At 37.4% G+C, this 26,145-nt stretch overlaps 1 protein-coding gene and 1 long non-coding RNA gene across 13 annotated transcripts in view; one reads left to right on the top strand and one right to left on the bottom strand.

Annotated features, from left to right (window-relative positions):
* The first annotated feature begins 5,676 nt into the window (after positions 1-5,676).
* The window catches only part of LOC127801059 (MADS-box transcription factor 23-like), a 54,074-nt gene continuing 33,605 nt past the window's right edge, over positions 5,677-26,145 (top strand). The window contains exons 1-2 of the mRNA XM_052335875.1: positions 5,677-6,013; positions 16,369-16,447. Coding sequence (XP_052191835.1) covers positions 5,832-6,013; positions 16,369-16,447 — 261 coding nt within the window. The 5' untranslated portion in view covers positions 5,677-5,831. The remainder of the gene's footprint in view (positions 6,014-16,368; positions 16,448-26,145) is intronic.
* Positions 16,218-26,145, bottom strand: part of LOC127801060 (uncharacterized) — a 43,894-nt gene continuing 33,966 nt past the window's right edge. For 5 of the 12 annotated variants that reach the window (XR_008022940.1, XR_008022946.1, XR_008022947.1 and 2 more), the window contains 2 exons: positions 21,226-21,269; positions 16,218-21,128 (listed from right to left, as the gene is read on the bottom strand). This is a non-coding gene — a long non-coding RNA (uncharacterized LOC127801060). Of the gene's footprint in view, positions 21,129-21,225; positions 21,270-21,438; positions 21,498-26,145 lie in introns of all 12 variants that reach the window. The other 7 variants (XR_008022941.1, XR_008022943.1, XR_008022948.1 and 4 more) reach the window with 6 other exon arrangements.

Genomic DNA, 26,145 nt, shown 5'->3' with positions numbered 1-26,145 from the left:
ATATACATATGGTTATATATGTGTATATACATATTTATTTAAAACATAAAAATTTATGACATGAAATTATTATATATAATATAAAATATATTTTATAATAGATAAATTTATTAATTAAACATAGATTTAAATCATAATGTATGTTCTACATTTTGCTATAAATTATTATTAATTATACCTTTTCATTATAATTATTTTTAATAAATTTGTTACTACAAATAAGTGATGTCATTTTTTATCATTTTATAATTTATAAGTTTTTTTTATCAAATGCATAACTTTTTAATTAATAACTAAAAATATATTTTATTCAAACACTGAATTTAGTGTATTGATTTTTTTATTTTCTCAAAATATATTTTATTTATTTTTGTTTAAAAAAACTATTTCAATACACGAAAATATGAAACTATTTATATTACCATTACACCAATACTAATTATCAATTAAAATTTACTTTAAAAAAGTAAGTTACAACGATCAATTCACATGCTTTACAAGTGAGCCTCTATTTAAAGCTTTTAATTTTATTTTTATTTATATATGTATAGTGAAGAGAACGCGTTTGATTTAAGAATAAAAATATAAAAATACCCTTTTTTTTAAGTTGTCCAAAGGTGAAGAGTGTCTTAACGTATTTAGACCTGGGTATACGTCCAACCCTACTTGACCTACTTCATCGAATCTCTCTCGACCCAAAGTTGAATCTTTACTTCTCAAGATGGGACCATGAGCTAATGTCCAATCAATTATGTGGCACACTCATGTCTCTCATTAATCTCATATATCATATTTATGAGAGTCTAATTTTTGAGAAGCATGTACATTATTTGTGATAATTGTCTTTACGCGATTTTTGGTATTTGTATCATTGATTATGTCAAATGAGGTAAATTGTAAGTTGGTTCTTTAGTCCTTGCGCATAGTGAGGATCGAACTTGCAATCCACTGAATTGATATTGACATATTATTCATCCGACCGCTCAACCTATACTAATTGTGTATGATTTTGTATTGATTCCATAACTGAACCACTGATATAGACATTGATTTGATCATTACAAAATATAGTGAGAAGTCGAGCCTTGCATTTGCAAATCAAGCAAGATTTGGATATGTTCATACTTGGGAACAACGACCGAACATACTCACCTTAAGCAAACTTAATGATAATCGACTCCATCATCATCATATAGAATGTATCACTTTTTTTAATTTTCATTTATCACAAACATTTAAATCTTTGTATCACTAACCCCAAAAAATGTTGCATTATTTTATTCTCAATCACAAAATATAACAAAACTAAATTTCATCATTTCTCTTTCTTAAACTCGATTCCATCGTTGTCTCATTCTCTTGTTTATATCATCTTTTATGTATAAGGGTAAAATTTTTAAATAATAATTTTTAATAGTTAAGATGTGGAATCTTTACATTTTTGTACGTTAAAGATCAAACGTCATATTTTTTATGTATTAAGCGAACACAACAAATTAATCAGCTTATTCAAATATTGGCAATGGGTCATCCACATAGTGTGTCACTTACGAAGACAGACGCATTCATATATGTGCTAACGTTTCACCATAATAAGAACTTAAAACTACAACTTTTAATAATTAAAATATTGAATTTTGATATTTTACACATTAATGACTAAATGCCATATTTTTTAATTATTGAGAGGGCAATATATCTATTAAGCCTATTTAATATATGTACATATATATATATATAGGGAGAGAGAGAGAGAGAGGGAATGAGGGAGTTTTAATTTCTTAAATAACGGTACTTAGTTTATATTAGAGTGATAACTCAAATATAATAATATGAAATTTTTCCTATCAAATTAGTGTATTAAAAGAATTAAATTGATAGACTCTATATATAATTATTATATTTAAATTGATACATTATTATTATTATTTTTATAAGGGCTTTGCTATGTTGCTCGGCAGTAAGTAGCATAGTATTGCCGTTTATTATAAATTAAACAGCGTTTCTAAATAAGTCAAAACTCTCTCTTTCTATATATATATATATATATTTAAAGATATTTGTTACAAATATAATATAGGGAGGTGCAAGTGGTGGTTGTTGACCAGGGTACGAGAAAAGAATAATAATAACGCAACTGAGAAAACCTCGTATCGTGCCGAATAAGTCCTCTTCCCCAGGTTTGTTATATATTCTATCCAATCAATAAAAAAGAATTATCGAGAAAGATGCTCAATCATTAAATAATACCCCATTGTGCTGTGAGATAAGAAGCAGTTGGCCCCTTGCCATCTTCTTACCGCCCGTACAACTAACACAAATAAATAAGTGAAAATTGCACTACAAAAATATATTTTTACTCTTCATCCACGTCTTTAATTAATTTTTTTAAAAATTAAAAATTCTGCAAAAATATATTTTTTAATTAATTAAATTATTTAGTAATATTAACTTACCTAAAAAATGAAATTAACACGTCATAATATTAGAAAAGATAAAAATACAATTCTTTATCTTTTTTCGATATTTTTCTTCCCATTAGAGATAATGCAGAATAAAAAATTATCTTGTTAATGTGTCTAAAAATATAATTTTTTTTACCTTTATAAAATGTTGAATTTGTTTGGGGACTAATGATAGTAATATTTTTATTATAAATTAAAGGGAATTTAAAAAAAAAGGGTCTATAAACAAAAATAACCACAAAAGCATCTACGAAACAAGAAATAAAATCATATGACTATGTATAGGTGTAAAAGGATGTCTTCAAAAGTTAGAAGCTAACTCCCAATCACCCAAAATACCACTTCTCGAAGCATTATCTCGACTTTAAACTCTAATATTATCGGCGATGTTAAAATTCCTTGATTATTTATCAAAATAATAACTTATATTACTAAAACATATTCATAATGCAAGCTACCGTTTTATGTGAGAGTTGACATTTTAAAAAAATTGAAACTAATAATTATAAAATTTTATACTGTTATTTTTAATAAATATTAAAAAATATTTTCAAAAATCTAGGAGAGTCACGAGTCCTGGGCTCTAACATAGATCGACCCTTGTTTCTAGCAACCGTTTTTTATTTTGTTATTTAGAAAAAAAAAAAAGAATATTTTGATGCATTAACATTCCTCTAGTGAAATGCTTTTCGAGAAATGCGAAATACTCGTAAAAATATCATCTATATACCCATATTTTAGTTAAAGTTAGTTTCAATTTTAATAAACAAACAAATAAATAAAAGGGTTAGGTGTTTGTTACAATTTCAGGTAGATTAAGGTAGATCCAACTTCCCATCTACTTTTTATGAAGATCTTAGTCTCCTTGCAGCATTGTGTAGCTATAGCTAGGAACTTGACAAAAATAAATAGAATATGCAATATGACCCAAAGAGATGTGTTAATTTCAAAGGAAAAGGTACCTGTACTCTGCTAAGTACCCTAAATTTACATAGCATTTTAGCCTAACTCAAATAGACATTGGTATTTCCTTTGAATTACCAAAAAAATTTCCTCCAAAGAGATTGAAAAAACAAATTAAAAGATGACATTGTCTTTTCTCCCGTCAGCTTTCTCTCTTTTGAGAAAAAAAATAATCACCCAACTCAAAAATCTCTATGGCGATCTAACAAAATTTGTAAACATATAATTCATATCGTTAGAGATTGAGAAATTCGAATCTCCTAGTGACACTCGATCAAATCCTAAATTTGTATCTTTTGTATATTCCTCTTTGACTCCGTCTTCATTGCCCCTTTCTCTATTTTTTTTTCTCAGATATTTTTTCGCTATTTGTTAATTAATCTAGCCCTAATTCCCAATTAATCTAGTGTTTTCCTCTCTTTTCTTTTATTTCTCTCTTTTAATCTTTGTTACATTGCTTATCTCCTTTTTGAGAATGAACCTTTTGGGTGAGACACCTCTATTAATTTGCATATCCTTTGTTGAATTGAATCCTACCCTTAGAATTTCATCAATATTGAAGCATTGCAATTTTGATATTCCTTATGTGACCTCGTTTTACAATTTGGCTATGAGACTTTAAAAAAAGGATTTAAGATCTTGACCCCCCTTTTTGCATCTGAAACTAGCAAGCCATATCAAGTGATGTATGGATATGAACTTTGCTCTAGATGATGATGGAGCCAAAGTTTGTTCGTTCTTTTGTTTTTGCTTTTGCTTTAATAGCTGATGGTTGACCTCTAACTTTTGGTATTTTGGCCTTTACTATGAATATGTAGGGATTTTCGTGTATGATTTTGTTTCTTCCCTAATATTTTCTTAAATTTTCGAGTTGTCCTCCTTCTCTTACTAGTGATCAAGCGACTCGAGCTAGGTGACTTCTTAGTAAAGTTTTTTTTTGGTTGGGTTAATTAATTTGGCTAGTATTTAATCATTATACATTTTCTTGTAATATAATTAATACATTTCACATTATAATAAGATCTGATTTATCAATTTTTGCATGATTAAAAATTTTTACAAAATTATGAGAAAAAAGAAAAATAATTATTTTTTGATTAAAAAAATTTAATTAATATTAATAAATTATCATATAAAAAATAAATCTCTTTCAACCTCTATCTTTAAAAAATCTAAGAATGCGTTTGATTGAAGGATGAAAAATAGGATAAAATTTCAATTTCATGGAATTTCAATTCTCATCCCACCCCTTAGAATTTCAATTCCTTGATTTCAAAGAAAATTTTTATTTTTTGAATTAAAATAAAATTCAAATTTCATGAAAAAAAAAATTATCTGATAAAATTTCTTAAAATTTATGTAAAAAATAAATTCCACCCTCAATTATCACCCTATCAAACGACCTTAAAAAGAAAATTTCACATGAAAATCTCACATGGAGCATGAGCAAAGGCTTATGACTTTTGAGAAGATGGAGAAGGAGAGCTCGAGCCAAAATGGAAAGAAAAATGGACCTATCACAAACAGCCACCTGTCAGCCTACAAGTTGGAGAGTTGACAGATGTCGACAGGCTATATGCCAATTTTAGAAAGATAATACAATACAATAAAGCAATTTTTCTTTTTCCAGTCTTCCCAAAAGCACTTATGTACACGTGTCATAAATCTATTCGCGAGACACCGCGATCAATATTCTGAAAACATAAGTTTACTGTTTCCACTCCCAACCCCGCGAATCAATGCCAGCTCTGAGGCGCCGAGGTACGGGCTCCTCCACTCTCTAGAATACAAAGATCAGTGCACTCGCTTTCAGAGACCGACGCGTGTCTTTCCCCGGCGTTCTTGGCGACTCTAGGTAACCGCGCATCGGCTAACACTCCTCCGTTTGATCCGCTCCGGAATGTGTCAGCAGAAGGGCGCGAGTACAGAACTTTTGGTCACACTCGCGCTACTGAGGGTGCTAATGATTTAGTGGATCTTAACAGTGAAACCTCTAAGGAGATCCTAGGGTGCACAGAAGCGCTCCATGTTTCCATAAGGAAAGAGGTTTTGCCTTGTCTTAATACCACTTTATGCTTTCCATATTAAGGCCTACCAGTCATAAGTTGCGAAACATTTTTCGTCCAAAGAAGACTCTCTCTCTCTCTCTCCAGTCTTCCATCAAAGCTCAAAGAAGTAAGGTCTCTGAGAGTCTGCTTTATTCTTTTTTTGTCTTTGTCTCTTTTTCATTCTTGCGTGATCTTTGTTTTGCGCGGATGTTTCCATTTATAGCCGATTATCGTTCGAATTTCTCGTGTTGTTCTTGTCTCGATTCATTATGTTGATGTATTTTCTAGACTGTCTGTGATGTTTATCTGTGGATCTAGGGCTGGCGAGAAGGTGTCTGTGGCAAAACCCTAGCGAATGGGGAGAGGGAAGATTGTGATCCGAAGGATCGATAATTCGACGAGCCGTCAAGTGACTTTCTCGAAGAGACGAAATGGATTGCTCAAGAAGGCCAAGGAGCTCTCGATCCTTTGCGATGCTGAAGTTGGAGTGATGATCTTCTCAAGCACCGGCAAGCTTTATGATTTTACAAGCACCAGGTTAGATTATTTCATTCCCTTGACCTCCCCTCCCCACTCTGGTGAAACTGAAACCTCAAGTCTGTCTATTCATGTCTTTCTGCCTTCTCTTCGCATTGAACTGGTTATATGCATGCATCAATCTGATATTTGATAGAGATATTGATCAATCATCATTTCAGTAAACGTTACCTGCTTAATTTACAAGCTTGTTTAAACAGGCTAATTAAGACACAAATATATATCTATACGTGAACGTTAATTTTATGATATGAACTTCATTTTTCTTTTAGGTAAACTGGATATGAATTTCTAATATGCATTTTTAGGATACATGTATAGCACTATCTCAATAAGTGTGTCTATGGTCTAAATTAAAAAATATATAGATTCAATCCCAACAATCATCATTATTATCACGTCACTAGTTAGCTATGGATAACTATGTGTACTCCAGTTCTTCAATCCTCTTTATTATTATAATATTTTTATAAGATTATTATTTCTTACTATATGTATAAGAGTTTTATATCAATTTCAAAGTAACATGAAAAGGGATGGTTTGTGGGGGAGAGCTCAAAACCATTGTTTTGATTTTTTTAAGAAGATAAAGAGTTTTTCAGAATATTCATGCCCTTCAGACCATATATTCCCAACCCAGCGGCTTAATATATTTTAATTACAATGCATTTAGATTTATCCGTTCCTGTTTTCACATAAAATATAATGCATTTATATAGAAGTTGCATTTACAGTGGTTTTGTACGTAAGTGATTGGTTGAGTTTTTCTTTTGCTAGGTTTTTTTGGGTTAGTTTTTAAATTAATTAAGGACGAATTGTTAACTACGAGTTTATAGTTCCCCCTACTCCAAGGGTGAATTTGATGTTAAATTTAAGAGCTAATCTCTGATTCATTACTTAGTTTTTGTGTTCGCTGGCAGTTGTATTATTTCTTTCATTTCTGTGGATCGATTCTCAGGCCTTTTGAATCCTACTTTTGTAACACGTTTGACTAGCTGAGCTGCCTGCATAATATTTAGTTAGGACTTTGATACATTGCCTGAGAGTTTCATATATACACAGGTGCAATGACAAAAATACCCCTCACTCTTGACTGTTTCCTCTGCTCTCTCTCCTCTTCCCATGGTCGCCTTTGCCTTTGCCTCATCTCACCAATCGCTGTTGCATCCTCCCTATTCGTGACAAAGAGAGAGGATGCAGCGGCAATTGATGGGAGGCGAGGCGACAAGTGACGATCATGGAAATGAGAGAAGAGATGAGGTGTCCAAGGGAAGGGGTAAAGGATATTTTCGTAATTTGATTGTCAAAATATTACATTCGGTCATCTTCTCAATCATGCAATCAAGCAAAGTCGCAATTTCCTAGATTGTATAGCTAAGAATGCATGAATTGTGACATTGCTAATATAACTACATGGAAATTGCTATTTTGCCCGATTGCATGATCGAGATGATGATTGAATACAATATTTTGATAATTAAATTATGAAAATACCCTTCACCCCTTTCCTTGGCTGCCTCCTCTTTGCTCTCTCTTCTCCTATTTCAATGGCTATTGCTCGCCACCTTTCTCCCGTCATCTCATCTCGCATCGAAAGTCGCTGAATCCTCTTTCTTCCTTGCGGATAGAGATGATGCAATTACAGTTGGCGAAAGGCGAGAACAAAGGTGGCCATGGGAAAAGGAGAAAAGAGAGCACAGAGAAAATGACCAATAGTAAGGGGTACTTTTGTCATTGCATGTGTGTATGTAAAACTCTTGAGCAATGTAGCAAAGTCCTGCTATCTAAGTACTGTTCATGAGTCTGACAATGATTTAGCAATTAATGTCATCGAAGAACAAGACTATTACATAAGATATTATTGTTGAGTTTACGAATACTTCTCAAATTAATTAATGTATCTGGTAGCCACAAACATTATTAATATTTTTTAATGCTAAAGAAATTCATAAATTATTAATATTAATATTTTGTTTTTGTGTGATTGTCTTGTCATGGCAATTAAAACATCCCTACTCGCTAAAACTGAAGCTAAAATTGAGAAAACTAAAAAGATTAATTTAGTCAAAAGGCATAAAAATATCCTTCAATTTTGGATAAAAGGTTATCTGGCCCCTCAATTTCAAGTTGAACCTATTATATCCCTCAACTTTCAATTTCAAATTTATTGTGCCTCTCAAGTTCCAATTTTGTAACAATCACGCACTTGGGTTTAGCAAACATAGTGCGTGAGTTACACGCACAGTCTAACGTGGGCCCCCACATTGACCAAGCCAATGAGAAGATGTATTGTGTCTCGATGCTACAAGAGAGAAGAGAGGGCCTGCGACGATCAACGCGACGGAGGTCGAAGCCGACGACCTTGACCCTAGCTTTCCCTTTCAATTCACAGCTCCGTTTGCTCGGTGCCACCGTTGATTCACAAACACAAACTTGGCTGAGCTAGTGTCGATTCATGAACATGAATTGACATTTCCATGCTCAGTGTCACTATTTATGTGCAACACGAATCGTCGTTATGAAAGAGGAAGGTAAAGAAAATGGAAACCTCTGGCGGTATTCTATGCTGTTGATTCACAACTCCGTTTGCTTGGTGTCGTCATCAATTCACAAACACAAACTGGGTTGAGCCGCTGTCGATTCACAAACACAAATTGACATTTTCATGCTCGGTGCTGCCATTTTCATGCAACATGAATTGTCGTTACCCTTTGTCGTATTCGATTCACAAACACAAACTCTGATTGCTCGATGCCACTGTCGATTCAATGATGAGAAATGCGAGACTAAGGTTAGTCGACAGCGAGAAAAAAAGGGACCTGGGTTAGTCAGCAACTAAGAATGCGAGTGGCCAGTCGAGTTAGAGAAGACAAAAGGTCAGTCAGCGGCGGGGTAGGCAAGAGATCTGTTAGTGACGACGAGGAAGTCAAGAGGTTGTTGGCACTAGGAATGAGGAAGAAGAAGATGATGGTGTTGCCTTCACGCACCTCAACTGCATAGGTAACTCAAGCGCTATGCTTATTTGATCCAAGTGTATAATTATTACAAAATTAAAAAATTGAGGGGCCAAATAGCCTTTTACCCAAAGCCAGATAGGCATTTTCATGCCTTTTGCCAATTAATCTATGTATTTGCATGCATGGAGGCCACATATATATCACATTTATTTTTGGCTAAAGGCATACCCAGTCCCCTCATCTTTTATCACTTAACTATTTTGCCCCATTAACTTAAAACAAGGACCTATTAACCCCCTTAACTTCCAATTTTGGACCTATCGTGTACCTCAATTACTAATTTTGTAATAACTACATACCTTAGTGAAACAAGCATTATGCGTGAGTTACACGTGCGGTCTAATGTGGGCCCCACATTAACCAAGCCAATGGGAGCATGCCATGTATCTTGATCTGCAAGAGAGAAAGAGGGTTGGTGGCAAATAGCCGCCTGAAACGAAAGAGGAGGAAGACAATTGTCGGTGACGGAAGAGGAAGATGACTCCCGCCCATCTCCTAGCTGCTAGATCGACCTACACCATAGCATCGCTGCCCGCCCAGCCCAATCAAAGCCATTGTCGGCCCTCCCCGACCCCAATCGAAGCCATCGCCGGCCCCTCGACCCAAATCGACGCCTGCATCGCCCCCCAACACCATCGCCGCCCACCCGCACGAGGAAGGTTAGAGTGCGAGCGATCGCTCGCCTCCCACGCCATTGGCCCAGATCTGCCCGTCCCACGCCCAACTGCTACTATCGACGACCCCCGGACCCCAGTCAACGCCTCCCATGCCGCTGACGACCACAGACAGAGAGAGAGCGAGAGCAAGAGAGAGGCAACGAGCGAGAGGTCGTTGGCGACAGGGAAGAAAGAAGAAGAAGAAGAAGAAGATGGTGGTGCTGCATGCATCTCAATTGCGTGTTTAACACACATGCTGACCCAAGCATCTACCAGTTTCAAAATTAGAAGTTGACGGGACTAATAGATTCTTGTTTAAATTAAGGGAGTAAAATGGTTAAATGGTAAAAGGTGAGGAAGGGTATGCCTTTGGCCTATATTTTTTAGCACATGAAAAATGTAATACACCTTATCCATGTTTTAAAGAAACAACAATTTGTGAAGTATTTATATATATATATATATATTAATAAGAGTTCTTTCAACCTTATTATAAAAAATTTTATTTATAAGAGTTATTTCAACTTTATTATAAATAATTTTATTTCTCATTTTATCATTTTATTCTTGTATAATCACACTCATATATATTATAATAACGTCTATACTATACACGTTAGTGTTTAACTCTATACAACATTAATGCTATATATATATATATATTCAATGGATAATATTATTCAATTATTTGAATAGATAAATAGGCAAAATAAATCTCCAAAGATGCATCTCAACCACTAAGTCTCAATAATATAATCTTCCCAACTTCTGATACTACAATACAATTATTTCTAAGATAATGTAATAATATGTGAATAATGGATAAAATGATCATGATAACAATTATTTCTATGTTATTACTTTATTTCAGTGTCTTGTATTTCAGTTTGTATCATTAGGGACAAAGAGTGATAAATATTTTGTAAATAAATTCTATTTACATATTTTCTGTAACCTTCTTGATCAATATGGATTTAATATTTGAAACTCATCTCCAGTCAAAATGTGGCATGCTGCAAATTTTAAGACGGAGATGAAAAAATAAATAAGTCACAATAATACAACAACAAAAAAAAAGAAATATAATAATGACAATATTTTAAATAATGATTAAAAACAAAAAGATAAATTGTTAATGCAATCAACCATATTGTTACGGTATAAACCCTACAATCAGTAACATTTGAAAAATGTACCATAATCACGTTACAAAATGATTATTGTTACAAGCAAGGCCCGATACCTAAATTAATGTTAATAAACAAATATATATACAGGTTGGGTCCGAGTTGGAAGCGCTGCACCCACTACACTACACCACCCGTTTAATTTATTCCAAGCACCTAAAGTTTGCCGTACCCTTTCAATTGTCAGAATTGAATTCTGACAGTGACGGGTGAATTCTCCTTGACTAGAGGAGCATTGGCGAAATGAGGGGGAAGAATAGAGAAGTGAGGGAGAAATGAAAATTAGAGGGAGGGAGGAAAGAGAGAGTATTAATAATTTTTATAAATATTTAGGAGCAATATTAATGTGTTTTTTATACTAATCCGACTTTTTAGTGGGCACCAATGGCCACTTGTCTCAATTACAAAATAGTTTTGAATTTAAAGAAGTTTAAAAATTAGGCATAATTGTCCAATTAACATTCCTACCTATTCTAACAACTTAACTAATTACACTTTGCCCCATGATATCGATCGTAATCCCGTGACGATTCCCATCTTCTTTAGCAACTTCTTGTCCCCAAGAAGTTCATAAGAGGCCAGCCATCTCAGGAAATTGTTTGAGTAGATTAGGAAAGTATTTCCACGCGTTATTCTATGGGTGAAAATTAGATTACTTAATCGAAATCTCTATAGGATCTTGGTAATAGGAGTGGCAAAATTGTGCTCATCATATGGTCTCGTGTGGACCTCTTCAACAGCAAGACATAGAACACAAGGTGTATCTAAGAATCAAGGATAGCTGGAGCTTATAAGCTACCTGCCCTATTCTTGCTAGGGCCAAAATATTTTGGATTAAGCTTGGAGTGTTGGCCAGGGGCTAGAGTTTTCAAATGAGCTTGTCTGAGCTTAAGATAGACCATGTCTCCGACCATAAACTCCCTGTCACTCCTCATTTAATAAGCAAGTTGCTTAGTTTTGTTCTGAGTATTTGCCAGCTCCTTCTATAACACCTTAAGCACCTGCTGCCTCTACTGCAAGTAGGAATCTATCGTACCCATACAAAGCCTCGAAGGGGGTTATCTTAATGAAACTGTGATAGCAAAAATTATACCACCATTGAGCCAATGACAACCATCGATGCCACCACTTAGGTTGTAGAAAACATAAACATTTCAAATAAGTCTACAAGCACTGATTTACTCATTTAGTCTAGCCATCAGACTCAGGGTGATAGGCTGATGACATATGAAATTTAGCTTCCAAACTCTTAAACAACTTTCTCCAAAAGAGGTTGGTGAAGATTTTGTCTCTATCAGAAACTATTAACTAGGGAATACCATGTAGTTGGACCACTCTGTTTAGGAAAAGGTGGGCCATCTCTTGGGTTGTGAAAGGGTGAGTCAATCCAATAAAATGGGAGTACTTAGTGAATTTGTCCACCGCTACCAATATACAATCCTTACTTTCGGACTTTGGTAACTCTTCCATAAAGTCTATGGATATATTAGTCCAAGCTTGAGTAGGAATAGGGAGTGGTTGGAGTAGCTCGAGGGATGCTACTATCTCATGCTTCCACCCCTTGCAAGTGTCACACTTCATCACATACTTAGTTATACATTTCTTCAACTTAGGCCAAAAGAACAACTGCTTAACTTATTTGTAAGTGTTTTGTACCTCGGAATGGCCCCCAAGTAGGGATCCATGTAATGTCTCCAAGATCTTACCCTTCAATTCCTCATTATCCCCAACTATTAAGCTTTCCTAATATCTCAACACCCTATTCTTCATAATGAAGCCAAGTCTACTCTTTGGTTCTAAAACCAATTGCTCCATTACTTCATTTGCCCATTCATTATTTCCATAGCTAGCAGGGATTTCTAGATACCAATTAGGAACAACTGTTACAACAGATGCTACTGAGGCCTCTACTGTGCACATGGATAAGGCATCTGCTACCTTGTTTTCCCTCCCATTTCTGTATTGGACGACATAGTCTAACCCCATTAGCCGTACCATCCCTTTCTTCTGGAGGTACGTATGTAACATTTGTTGTAGAATAAATTTTAAACTCTCATAATCTGTCTTTATAATAAACTACGCCCTCCAAGTAATGTCTCTGTTTCTCAACAGCAATTACGATTGCTATGAGCTCTTTATCATATACACTCTACCCTTGGTGCCTTGTACTTAAGGCCTGGCTAATGAAAGCCAATGGCCTTCCCTTCTGTGATAAACTGCTCCTACCCCTATGTTGCTTGCATCGGTCTCGAGGGGTGAATGGTTTAGAAAAATCAGGCAACCCTAATGTGGGTACTTCACTCATAGCTCTTTTAAGCTACACAAAAGCTTCATATGCTTCCTTATTCCAAGTGAACCTATCATTTTTCAGTACGTTAGTTAGGGGTTTGTATATCACCCAATAGCCCTTCACAAACTGTCTATAGTACCCAGTCAACCTAAAAATCCCTTTAGGGCCTTCACATTTGTAAGTCTTGCCCAAGCTAACATAACTGCCACCTTTTTAGGGTTAGTACTCACCTCTACCCGAGATATCACATGCCCCAATTACTCCACTTGTGGTTGCGCAAAGGCACACTTAGATTTCTTAATAAACAATTGATTAAATCTAAGGACCTCTAGGGTAGTCTTTAGGTGGTTGATATGTTGTTGAAATGAAAGGCTATAGACAAGGATATCATTGAAAAAAACCAATATGAATTTGTGGAGGCAAGATTTAAAAATGTGGTTTATTAAAGTTTGAAATACTGCAGGAGCATTGGTAAGGCTAAAGGGCATTACCAAGAACTTATAATGCCTATGGTGAGTAGTGAATGGAGTTTTTGGTATGTCATCAAGGTTCATATGGATTTGGTGGTACCTTGATCAAAGATCTAGTTTGCTAAAGACCAATGCATTCTTTAATTTATCTAATAGGTCTCATCTTTCGACCTTCCTTCTCAAACGTGATTTCCATTTTGTTGAAGTCAAAACTTATAGGGCTGACCCATTTAATTCAATCTACCCCCAATACTATGTCACAACCCCTCAATTTCAACAACCTTAGGTTAATGTCAAAAGTCTCTCCATGGATCTCCCAACAAAATCCCACACAAGCAGACCGAAAAATCACCTCGTGACTATTTGCTACAGTCACAGATAGGGGTTCTGTCCTTGTCAATTCATACTTCAACTTCTTAGTCGTCCCCTCATCCAGGAAGCTATGTGTGCTTCCGCTATCTATCAACACCATGAGCCTGCTATCTTGCACCTTATTTTTTACTCGGATGATCTTACTGTTGGTAAGCCCTCTAAGAGCGTGGAGTAAGATCTCCACATTCTCCTTTCCTTCTCTTTCCACCTGTGAGATTACCCCTTCATCATTATTTTCTGTTTCTTCTTCTCTTTCAAACAACAAAAGTTACCTCTGGCATTGGTGCCATGGAGTATACTGTTCCCCACAACGGTAGCATAGGCCTGTTTGCCTACTTTGTTCAACCAACTTTCCGCTGTTATATAGGCAATGGAATAATTGTACTGGATGGGTTCACTCTTATGCCCCCCTGATTGCTCCTTCCTTATTCTCTCCCTACACTCATTCTTCTTAGCTGGAGTGTCCCCAAATTCATGCTTCTCATATGCCATCTTTGCTTTTTCATCAATGCCTCCATTGTCAACTCTTGCAACGTGCACACTCGACTGCTTGTTTGATGGTTTTGGGTTGTTGCATCTTGACAGTAAGCCTTAACACTCCTCACTTAATCCGCTCACAAAACTAGAAACAAAGTATATCTTCGTTAAATGTGGATTCAAGATCAACATCAGTGATTTGAGCTTCTCAAATTTCAATTGGTAGGATTGCACTAATCCCTCCTGGAGTAGTTTATTGAACTCTTCCACTATGTCTATCATATTATTATCACCAAATCGTTCACAGAGGTCCTTCACAAATTCAGCCCACCGGCATCCTTAGCACCAATCCACTCTTGAAACCATGCATCTCCCACATCATTCAAGTTAATAGCGACGAGAGTCACTCACTACTATTTAGGCATCTGATAGAAACTAAACATCCTCTTGCACCTACCATCTAGGATTCACTCCATCAAACATGGGGATCTTCAATTTCAAAAACGTAAAACCAAGCTAATGACGAGCATCTTGAGTTTCTTATCTCTTCTCTATCACATTTTCCCCTACCAACACCAGATCTGCCTTAAATTCAAAGGCATTCTCTGCCCAAATAGTCGGAGTGTGTCTCGACAAGATTAGGCTAGATTTCTCCCTATGAGGGAATTCTAGAGAGTCTTATCAAGTGTTGGCTCGTGAACATCCTTACAAACATCTACATTTGCTCCTTCAATTGGTTATGTTGCTTCCGGGTCTTTTCCCACCATTGATTCATGGCTCCTTCAATTCTTTTTTCCACCACGATCTCCATAGATGACTCCATACTTCCTATCCAAATTTGCATGTCGGTCACTACCATAGTGACCTACAGCAACTACGCTTCCATTTGCTTTATGCAAATGTTGTCAACCATATTGAATTCTGAGAATGATCTCTATCTGAGATTGTGCTCTAATATTAAAATGTCAAGCAAATTCTCCAAATGAGGGGGAAGACCAGAGAAAAATGAGAGAGAAGTGAAAATTAGAGAAAGAGAGATTGGCAAAAGAGAGAAAAAAATGTATTGATAATTCTCATGAACGCACGTGGATAATATCAATGTGTTTTTTCCGACTCTCCAATCAATTACAAAATAGTTTTGAATTTAAAGAAGTTTGAAAATTAAGCCTAACCACACCATTGGCATTCCCACCTATTCTAACAACTTATCTAATTACACTTCGCCCAATGATATCAATCGCAATCCCGTGACATCAATCTAGTTCGCCCATCGTTTCATGCGCTAGAAAATAATTACAAACAAAAAATTAAAAGGCGAAATTTAATAAAAAAAACTTGTATGAGGTGTACCAAACTTGAGACTTAGAAAATATTAAAGCTCATGCTTTGGCACTAGTGCAAAATTTCCATGATAGGTTTAAGACTTAAATTATTGCCTTTCTATTAGTCCCTTAAATTGCTCAAACATATGATGCAGTAAACTACATTATTTTCATAAAAAAAGTTTATACAAAATTTCTTCAGATATATTATTATCCAAACGCCACTCCAAAAAAAATGGTGAATACAACATTTCCAACGACGACCCCATTACTGAATACTATTCAGTGAAATTCTTTCCAACAACGAGAATGCCATCACAAGGCCTGCTTTGGGAAAAGAGCGAACTCTGTAAGCAATAGTCATCCATCTACTAATTCTTTCACAGGCATCTACACTTTTCAAGACTAGCGTATGAAAAAATGATAACAGTCTTTCAACTCTCTCTCACATGGAAGCTTGTTATTGTCAATCTGAATTTCCTGCCATACAGTCAAATTCATACGCATAATAAAAGCATATATACATGAAAGGCGATAACATTGTTTGGCTCGTTTCTCCATCAGCATGAAATCTGTGATAGAACGATACAAAAAGTTGAAAGAGGAACAGAGTCGGCTGACGACTCCTACTTCAGAAGTCATGGTAATCTCTTCCACAAACGATTGCTCTTCATTTCCCCCTCTGCATTGGTAGAAGCATCAGGCATGTATAATTGTATATTTGCTTCCTCTTGCATAAACATAACAGTTGCTGATACTATAAAATCTTTACCAGCAAGAGTCAAATCCATATGACATCATCCAGTCTTCGGCTCATACTCATGTAATAGGATCACTTCATTTCTATCTTCCTTGTGATATTGTGCAGCTTTGAATGCCATATTAATTATCACTGTCGTTTACAGTAATTACGGAAGCATATCATGGATAAAAAAATACGCCATTATTTTTATGCCATTTGCTGCTTTGATGCTTTGTTAATTTGTCAATGATATAAAATAAAAAAATGCTTCATTATTTTATGCCATTTGACTGTATGTCGTTTTCATAACAAAGCCAGCAAATGGCTTTGATGCTTAAAGGGGTCTGTTCAATATCAGTGACAAATTAATAAAGCAAGTATCAGAGAGATGCCTTTCTAATTCTATAAATTAGTTTTCTTCCGAAGTGACCCCTTGCTATACATACATCTACAAGGCACCCATTTTCCTAGTTTCAGTCTTTCAGATAACTTTTCTGGAAATTGTTAAACTGGTTGCTCAAATAGGTATTATTATGGTTTACCTTGCCTTAGGCTGCTCTCCTTGACCAACGCCTGCACTAGTCTCAAACAATGAAATAACTTGCCCTGAGAACCATTTGGATTTCATAGAATCCTTAAACCCTACATCCAGCTTGCTTTATGGTTAAAGTTATGGATCCTCCCAAAAATTAAGAATCATCAGTGAGCTTTTGCTCCTCTATTGCAGAGATGGGAATGGATCGGATGGAGTCACTCCTGCACATTTTCAAAAGATGGTGCTTGAAGAAAAACACAGCATAGTTGTTTGCTTCATATTTGCAAACAATTACATTACAAACAGTTTCCAATGAAATTTTCAATAGATCCAAGTAACAAGGATATCATAGTTTAGATCCATTAGCTTTGCTTAGTAAAACCAGAGAACAGTTGATCATTGGCAGATCAATAGCTGTACATATTGACACATATAGACTTTGGAAAGAGAAACATATAGACTTTTAACTATTCACATTTAATAGGAAAATTATCTGTACATATTGACACATAAACTGACCTATAAGTTACCGCACACACTCTACTCTCCCGCCACTCCATGCATGTTGGATGTGCCAGCATCAAGGGAAGGAGAGAATAAGGAGAGAAACCAGAAGAGAACAAGTGAAACAGAATACAGAAAGTGGAAAGAAGAGGGGAAGGGGAGCCATAGAGCATAGACTCATCCAAAGATTTTAACTTCTTTTCATCCTCAAAAATATATTTTTCATCTCACCTGACTAAAGCTAAATTTACAGGCCCATAGAGACTCCTACAATACCTAAAACTCTACCTGATACAATAGTCCAATACCACTTAAATTCTACTGTAAATAATATACTATACCAAGTGTCTTTAACTAAAACAAAATTCAGTACAATGACCAATAATAAAAAGAAATCCTAAAGAAATAAACTAATAACTTTATTCGTCATCTTGTGCATTGAAATCATCTTTGCAAGGTTTTGCTGAATCTCTTTGAGATTGTGTCAAATAGAAGATTGCTTCAAATACAGATGCTTTTGTAAAGAACTCTTTCCCTTTGACAAAGGGAACACTGTGCGTTTACCAACTTTTAGGTTCAATCTCCAGGATAGGGAACTAGCTTCCACTTTGGTTTTCTTTGATTTTTCCTAATGACGAGATCTAGAGGACCAATTTAGGTATGGTGCCAACAAAAGGAGGCAATTTCAGTGTTTGCACCAACCATGAAGACATAAGAGACGCAAGGGAGAGCAACTTTACTTGGGTAGGGAGGCTTTGAAAATTGACCCAGCTCACTTGTATCCCTCAGCTGGGTTCATGTGTACAGCTATGGGTCCAGGTTTTCCCGGGCCTGACAAGTATAGGAATAAATCAAGTCATGTTTTGACGATGAGCTAGCCAGCTGTTCCCTCCTTACCTTTTGCATCAAGCAAAAGGAGAAGGGGTGCAACGGAGGGGGGGGGAGAGTTAAATCCAGAGTGGCTTTTTTGCTTGGAAGGTTCTACTCCTTAACATTGACAACTTAAGAAAGACAATGCTGTAACGAGAATGACCATGGTTTAAGGGAATTTTTAAAAAAATTTACTGCTGTTAACTTTTACTGTTATAAGTTTGTTAAGCTTAGAGGGTATCCACGTGTCAGTGGTTAGAGGATGGCAGAAGGTTGTTACAACCAGAGGAATGTAGAATCTGCCGTGGCAGTGTCCACCCTCTTGACAACTTGTATAAATTCCCCAAGACCCTCATGGCTTGGTTATCGAGAATATTAAAGAGAATTCTGTTTTCTTCCTCAACATCTCTCTCTCTTTCTGTCCTCATCCTGCATTTGTTCTATATTGGGTCTTCCTAATTCAAACAGAATTAGGGAAGAGATCATTGTCCAGCCCAGATTCTGACAATTCCGGAATCAGAGCTCGATTCTTGGCCGGAGCTCTATTAGTATTGGAACGATGGCAAAGGGTACCCGCATGAAGAATTTCAAGTCGCAGTTGCAGCAAATCAGCTTGACTATGACAGAATTCCAAAACATGGCAGATCAATTGGAGATTGGGTCCAACCAGAACCATGAGGCGATCATGGCAATGGATCGCAAGGTGGAAAGCTCAACCAAAGGGCTGGAATGCAGATTGGGCAGAGGTCCCTCGCAAATGAGAGAGGATATGGGAGCACAAATACAATAATTCATGGTGATGTTCACTCGCCAGAATTCGGTAAGGATTGCTCCTGATTTTCCTCGTAGGGAGAGAACAGAGCCTATTTTGTAGAATAAGAATAGGGTGAATGGAACCTTTGAAATTGAGGTAGATCGAGAAGAATTAGTAGAAGCAATGATGGACAAAGGACGGGAGGGTCAAGGCAACCTTCATCATCCAGGGTTCCCCATGCCCTGGATGGAGATCCCTATATTTGAGGGGACCAACCCCAAATGGTGGTTGAGGAAATGCAAGAGGATGTTTAACTACCAGAAGGTCAAAGAGTGACCTTAGCCGCGGCATACTTTGATGATGTGGTAGATGCCTGGTTTTAGGGGTGGACTAGAGTAAGAGAAAACTATACTTGGGAGGAATTCTCTAATAAATTGTGTGAATGTTTTGGGAAAAGGAGTATGACAGATGTCATAGAGGAGTTTAACAAACTAAGACAAGTTGGGGAAGTGAAGGCCTACCAACGGAGGTTCGAGGAACTGAGGTCTCTAATGATCAACCTCAATCCCCATCTTTCAGAGGCCTATTTTGTGTTTAGTTTCTTGAGAGGTCTCAAGGATGATCTTAGACCTATGATTAAAATGATAAGGCCCCGAACCATAGAGCAGGCAAGAGAGTGCCCGATTGCAAGAGATGGTGGTGGAAGCCTTGATGAGGATGCAAAGGCAACAACAGAAGGTTGTGACATTGGGGACCTTGAATCAGGGAGGAAAAAGGTATAACCGCGAGTTGGTTAAGGGAAGCACAGGGGTGAAGAATTTGGGGGGACCAAGCTCAGGAGGGAGACTAATTGAGCACATGGGACAAGCTGGCTTGGGCTTCAGGCGTGGGGATAAATATTATCTTGAACACTAGTGCAAGCAAAAAATATTGTTGTTGGAAGGAGAGATTGGAGAAATACTGGAAGAAGAAGAGACTAGTAAGTGTGGAGAGTTAGGGAGGAAGCCAATGGAGAGATCTCACTTCATGCTTTGAAAGGGGTAACTAACAACAAGATTATCAAGGTAGAAGGGAAAGTGAAGGACTACATCCTTGTGATTTTGATTGATAGTAGGAGCACCCACAGTTTTTTAGATAAAGGCACAACTAGAAGGTTAAAATGTCAACTCACGAGTACCCAACCCTTGAGCGTGACAATGGCTAATAGGAACAGAGTACTAAGCAAGTCCGCTTGCAATGGTTTTTGTTGGGAGATGCAAGGGGAGTAGTTTGAGGCCAATCTCAGGCTTCTACAGTTGGAGGACTGTGACATGGTGCTAAGGGTTGACTAGATGAAAGGAGTGAGCCCCATAAATTTTGATTTTAGCCGAATAGAGGTTTCTTTAGAAAAGGAAGGAAGATGACTCTCAAAAGGGGGGGGGGGGGAAGAGACCAGGACTTGTAAAATGATTATTGGGAGGAGGTTGTAGAAGGTCTTCAAGAACAAATGGAACCAATTGACACAATTGCTTTCTATTGTGGCAGTGGAGGAGGATCCTAATAAGGTAGTGCAAGGTGAATTCTACTTAACGGTTAACACTTACCAAGGAAGGTTTGATCAGGTACAACCACTACACTTTATTGATAAATTGTTGGTAGAATTTGAGGACCTCTTTATTGAACCTACAATCCTTCCCCCCCCCCCCCCCCCCCCCCCCAAGTATTGGACCATGCTATCAACCTCAAACCCAATATTGAACCTATCAACATTAGGTCTTATCATTATCCCCCAATCCAAAAGATAGAGATTGAGAAAATAGTTAGGGAAATGTTACACCAATATTTCATTAGACCTAGCCAAAGTCTTTTTGCTTCCCCAGTTTTATTAATGAACACATAACGAATGCTTGCCAAACGTTTTGATATATGATAATATAGGCCTGCAAAACAAGAGAATTTATAAGACAAGTAGTATTTTTCTCCATGCTCAATTTCAATTTCTACTATAAACACGTGTTCACAAAAAATAAGTATCACCTTCAAAGTAGAAGAACATGAGGTTCTCGGGCTAACGGATGCATCTGAAATTTCCAAACCATAGAAATTGTTAAGAAAGAATATAACACAAAATATAAAGACTTTTATCAAGTTCAAAGAAAATGAGCCAAAAGAAAAAGGATGGATCGTAGAGTTTTTGTGTGGATTATCACCAACTCAATGCCATGACCATCAAGGACAAATTCCCCATACCTTTTGTGGAAGACCTTTTGGATGAACTACACTATGCCAAATTCTTTTCAAAGCTTGACCTACACTCGAGCTACCACCAGATTAGAATGAAGCCCAAGGATACACACAAGACAGCTTTTAGAATACACCATGAGCACTTTGAATATGGCAATGCTATTCGAGCTCACTAATGCACTAGCCACCTTTCAGTCCCTTATAAACCAAATCTTTGAACCCTATCTATGAAAATTCATACTCGTATTTTTTTATGACATACTTGTCTACAGCCTTACCTTGAACTAGCACTTGACTCACCTGAGACCACCTTTGAGGTTCTCAGGTCTACCCAGCTCTTTATCAAATAGGCTAAATGTGCTTTTGGTCAAGATCAGATGGAGTATTTGGGACACTTAATATCAAGGGATGGGGTCAGCACAAATCTAAGAAAGGTGGAAGCCATGGTAACTTAGCCCAAACCAACTACAGTAAGGGCTTTGAGGGGGGTTTCTTGGGTTAACCAGATATTACCGCCGGTTTGTGAAGGGTTATGGGGTTATTAGTAAATCCCTAACAGAACTTTTGAAGAAGGGAGGTTTCAGCTAGGGCAAGAGGTAGAGGAAGCTTTTGAAAGACTAAAGGAGGCTATGAGTAGGGTGCTTGTCCTAGGGTTAGCTGATTTTAACAAACCCTTTGTTTTGGAGACAAATGCATGTGGGGCAGGGGTAGGAGTGGTGTTGATGCAAGAAATGAGGTGTCATGATGTAAGTCACGACAGGGAAATATAACATGCAAGTGGCGGGGTTGTCACATGAACAGTTAGGAAGTTGGGTTGTTATTTCTAGAAGGGGGTACTAGTGTAAATAAAACTTCCCTTTAGCAGGAATTGAAGTGCGGGATCCTTTCTATATAAAGGACCCGCTTGACTGTATTCAGGCATGCTGAAATTTGAATCAAATGCATTCTAAATTCTTCCTTAATTCTCTCTCTCTCTCTCTCTCTCTCTCTCTCTCTTCGAATTCTATCACTCTCCCTAATTCTCTAGAATTCTCACGAATTCTTTGGAGTTCCCAGTCATATCCTTTAAGATTTGACAGTAGGCCACTGGCATTCCTAAGCCAGGCAATGAGCCCGAGACACATGGAGCTCAACATATATGAGAAAGAGTTTCTAACAGTGTTAATGATTGTCAAAAAGTGGAGACACTATTTGGAAAAGGGTAGATTTACAATCAAGACAAATCGCGAGAGTTTAAAATTTCTATTGCAATAGAAATTGCATACTCAATAATAGAAAAAAAAAAAAAAAAAGGATGGCTAAGCTAATTGGCTTGGATTATTCTATACAATACAAAAAAGGCATGGAAAATGTGATAGCAGATGCACTCTCAAGGTGCCACGAGGAGGGAAGTTCAACAGCCATAACTACCATAATCCCTGAGTGGTACCAAGAAGTGATAGACAACTATGAAAGAGATGAAAAAGTTAGGGAATTGTAGGAGAGGTTGGTTGTGGGTCATAATGAGGATGACAGATACACATCGGTGGAAGGTATGTTAAGGTATAAGGGCATGTTGGTGATTGGAAACAATGAAGATCTCAAGTGGAGAATTTTACAGGCCCTACATGAGTCTCCATTGGGGGGACATTCTGGGATTCAAAATACCTACCTTCGAGTAAGGCAATTATTCCATTGGCCCAAGCTTAAAGTAGGAGTAAAGGAGTTTATGCTAACTTGTGACACCTGTAAAAGGCGCAAGTATGAGACTGTGGCTTATCCGGGCCTCTTACAACCTCTACTTGTCCCTGACCAAGCATGGACTAGTGTATCTATGAATTTTATCGAGGGGTTGCCTAAGTCAGAAGGGAAAGACAACATATTGGTGGTTGTTGATAGGCTAACAAAATTTGCCCATTGTTGAAGATTGTCTCGAGTTAGTGATAGAATTATGTGCAGTGTTTTGTATGCGGTTATGGGGTAGTTGACAGGTGGGTGGCACTCTTGTAATATTAGTTATTAGTAGAGGGCAAATCCAGTAATGTCATAACGGACCCTAGGAAATATCACCCTATTTTCTATAAATAGGGCTGAGGGGATTGAGAGTCAATCTATCGCATATTCTCTTTCTGTTTTCACGAGAGCCAAGAGAGTGAGAAAGTTGTGAGTTAGAATAATCTTGTTCATTCATGGGAAAGCTTGTATCGTAGGAGAGAGTGTTATGGTAGCTAGCAAGTAATATAAATAATTGTGTAATTCAGTTATTAGGAAATTGAATTCCAGTTTAAGCATAGCTGGTAGAATGTTCCAACATGCTATGACAAGTTGTAAGCGCACATGGGCTCCGCCAAACCATTTTTAGCGCCCATTTTCAGATTGACATAAATAACCAATCCAGTGCATGAGCATGTCATGTTGAGTGAAAATAAAAAATGAGTTTCCCTCCCATTTTCTCTAAATTATCTCTCTGTTATGATCTTTCCTCCCTCTCAAATATCCTTTCCATTCTCGATCCTTCGAGAACCCCACTGTCAGATTCGTAATCTGACAAATTGGTATCAGAGCAAGAATCCTGTTCTTCGTTGCGGATTGTTCGAGCAATGGCTGACAGGAGGATGCGACAGATGGAGGCGCAACTACAGCAAGTTTCGGCATATGTGGCCGAGATGCAAGGTAGAATGGATTCAGTGGAAGAGAAGGTTGGATTAACGGTGGATAGGAAGCTGGACGCACTGGCAAAAAGGCTCAGAGGTGATATGCGTATGCAACTAAGGGAAGAAATGCAGGACTTAAGATATTAGGGGAATATGTTGCATGATCAGTTGCAATAGTTGATGAGAATGTTTGCGAGCCAATCACAAGTAAGGATCTCCCCTAACTTTCCACCAAGGGAATGATCGGAGCCAATTCTACCGGGAATTAGTGGAAACCATCGTAATGTTGAATTATCAATATCAGAAGGAGAGCTAGCTACGGTGGAAGAATTAGTGCCAAAGAAAAGGCAAGAGGTGCCAATCCGCTCACATCAAACCGAATTTCCAGTACCTAAACTGAAACTTCCAGTGTTTGAAGAGGTGAAGCCACAGTGGTGGCTGAGGCGGTGCAAGAAATTATTTGAGATCCATCGTGTAGGGGAGAGCTAGAGAATGGCCTTAGCTGCAGCATATCTCCATGATGCAGGGGATATATGGTTCCAAGGTGAGAGATATAATTGGGATGACTTCGCGCAAGGACTCTGCGAGAGGTTTGGAGAGTGAGGAAGATGGGACATGGTACAAGAATTTAATCGCCTAAGACAAGAAGGAACGATGCTAGAGTTTCAAGACAAATTTGAGGAGCTCAAGTTTAGGATGCTGAACAAGAATCCTTACCTGAATGAGGAGTACTTCGTAACTAGTTTCATAGGAGGATTGAACGATGAGTTGAGACAAGTCCTCCGTCCTAAGACAGCACAAGAAGCAGCAGAGGGGGCTGCTTTGCAGGAGATGACGTTTGAGGCACTGCTGAAGAAACAAAAGATCTAGAGCAAAAGAGCACCGGTCGGGCCTATAACGTACGAGAATCGACCTACGGGAAGAGAATTGGTCAAATTTGGTACAAACAACAGGTATCCAAGCTCAACCCCAGTCTCTCATAATATGCAAAACAGGGATAGATTGATATAGAAAAAGAGAGTCACGGGACTGTATTTCAAGTGTGGAGAGAAATACACATCGGGGCACCAATGTAGGAAACAACTCCTACTATTGGAAGGAGGAAGGAGACGGAGAAAGAGAAACAATCGGGGAAGAGGAGGAGGAAGAAGACGGGGGAGCCATATCCTTGCATGCCATCAAAGAGGTGTCCAATAGCAAGATTATCAAGGTGGAGGGGAAGGTACAAGACAACTACCTAATGATTATGATAGTGGGAGCACCCATAGTTTCATTGATGAGGCAATTGCTAGGAAGATGAAATACCCAACGGCTAGTATTCCACCACTCTCAATAACGGTAGCCAATGGGGACAAGGTAATTAGCAAATCAATTTGCTTAGGATTTTGCTGGGAGATGCAAGAGGAGGAGTTCTGAGTTGACCTGAGATTGCTTAAATTGGGAGGATGCTACATCGTGCTGGGAGTAGATTGGATGTGTGAGGTAAGCCCTATCAGTTTCGATTTCAACAATATGGAAGTTATACTAGAAAAAGAGGGCAGAAGGGTGGCGTTACAAGGAAATGTGGAAGTGGGGACTTGCAAAATGATGAGGGGAAAGAAACTACAGGAATTATTCAAAAAAGAAGATGGCACAAGTGGCTCAGTTATTTTCAATCCAAGCCATTGGACAGCAGGAAAAAGAATCAGACAAAGGATCCTCCAATCAAACATGGCGGGTACATGAATTGACCCTCCTTGATACCTTACTGATTGAATACAAGGACCTCTCTGTAGAACCTAAAACCTTACCTCCCAAGAGACCACTAGACCATACCATACCTTTGTTACCTAATGTTGGACCAGTAAACATTAGGTCATCATACTAGTACCCACCTAAACTTAAATCTGAAATAAAAAAGATGGTCCAAGACATGCTAAACCAATCCATTATCCGCCCCGGCCACAATCCTTTTTCTTCACCCGTCCTATTGGTTAAAAAAAAAAAAATGACACTTGGCGCTTTTGTGTTGATTATAGACCAGCTTAATGCCATCACCATTAAGGACAAATTTCCAATCCCAATTATTGAAGATCTACTA

The sequence above is a fragment of the Diospyros lotus genome, chromosome 5, assembly GCF_014633365.1.
Source record: "Diospyros lotus cultivar Yz01 chromosome 5, ASM1463336v1, whole genome shotgun sequence".
NCBI lineage: Eukaryota > Viridiplantae > Streptophyta > Magnoliopsida > Ericales > Ebenaceae > Diospyros > Diospyros lotus.
The sequence above is the reverse complement of the archived record's forward strand: the minus strand, read 5'-3'. Positions and strand labels throughout refer to the sequence as shown.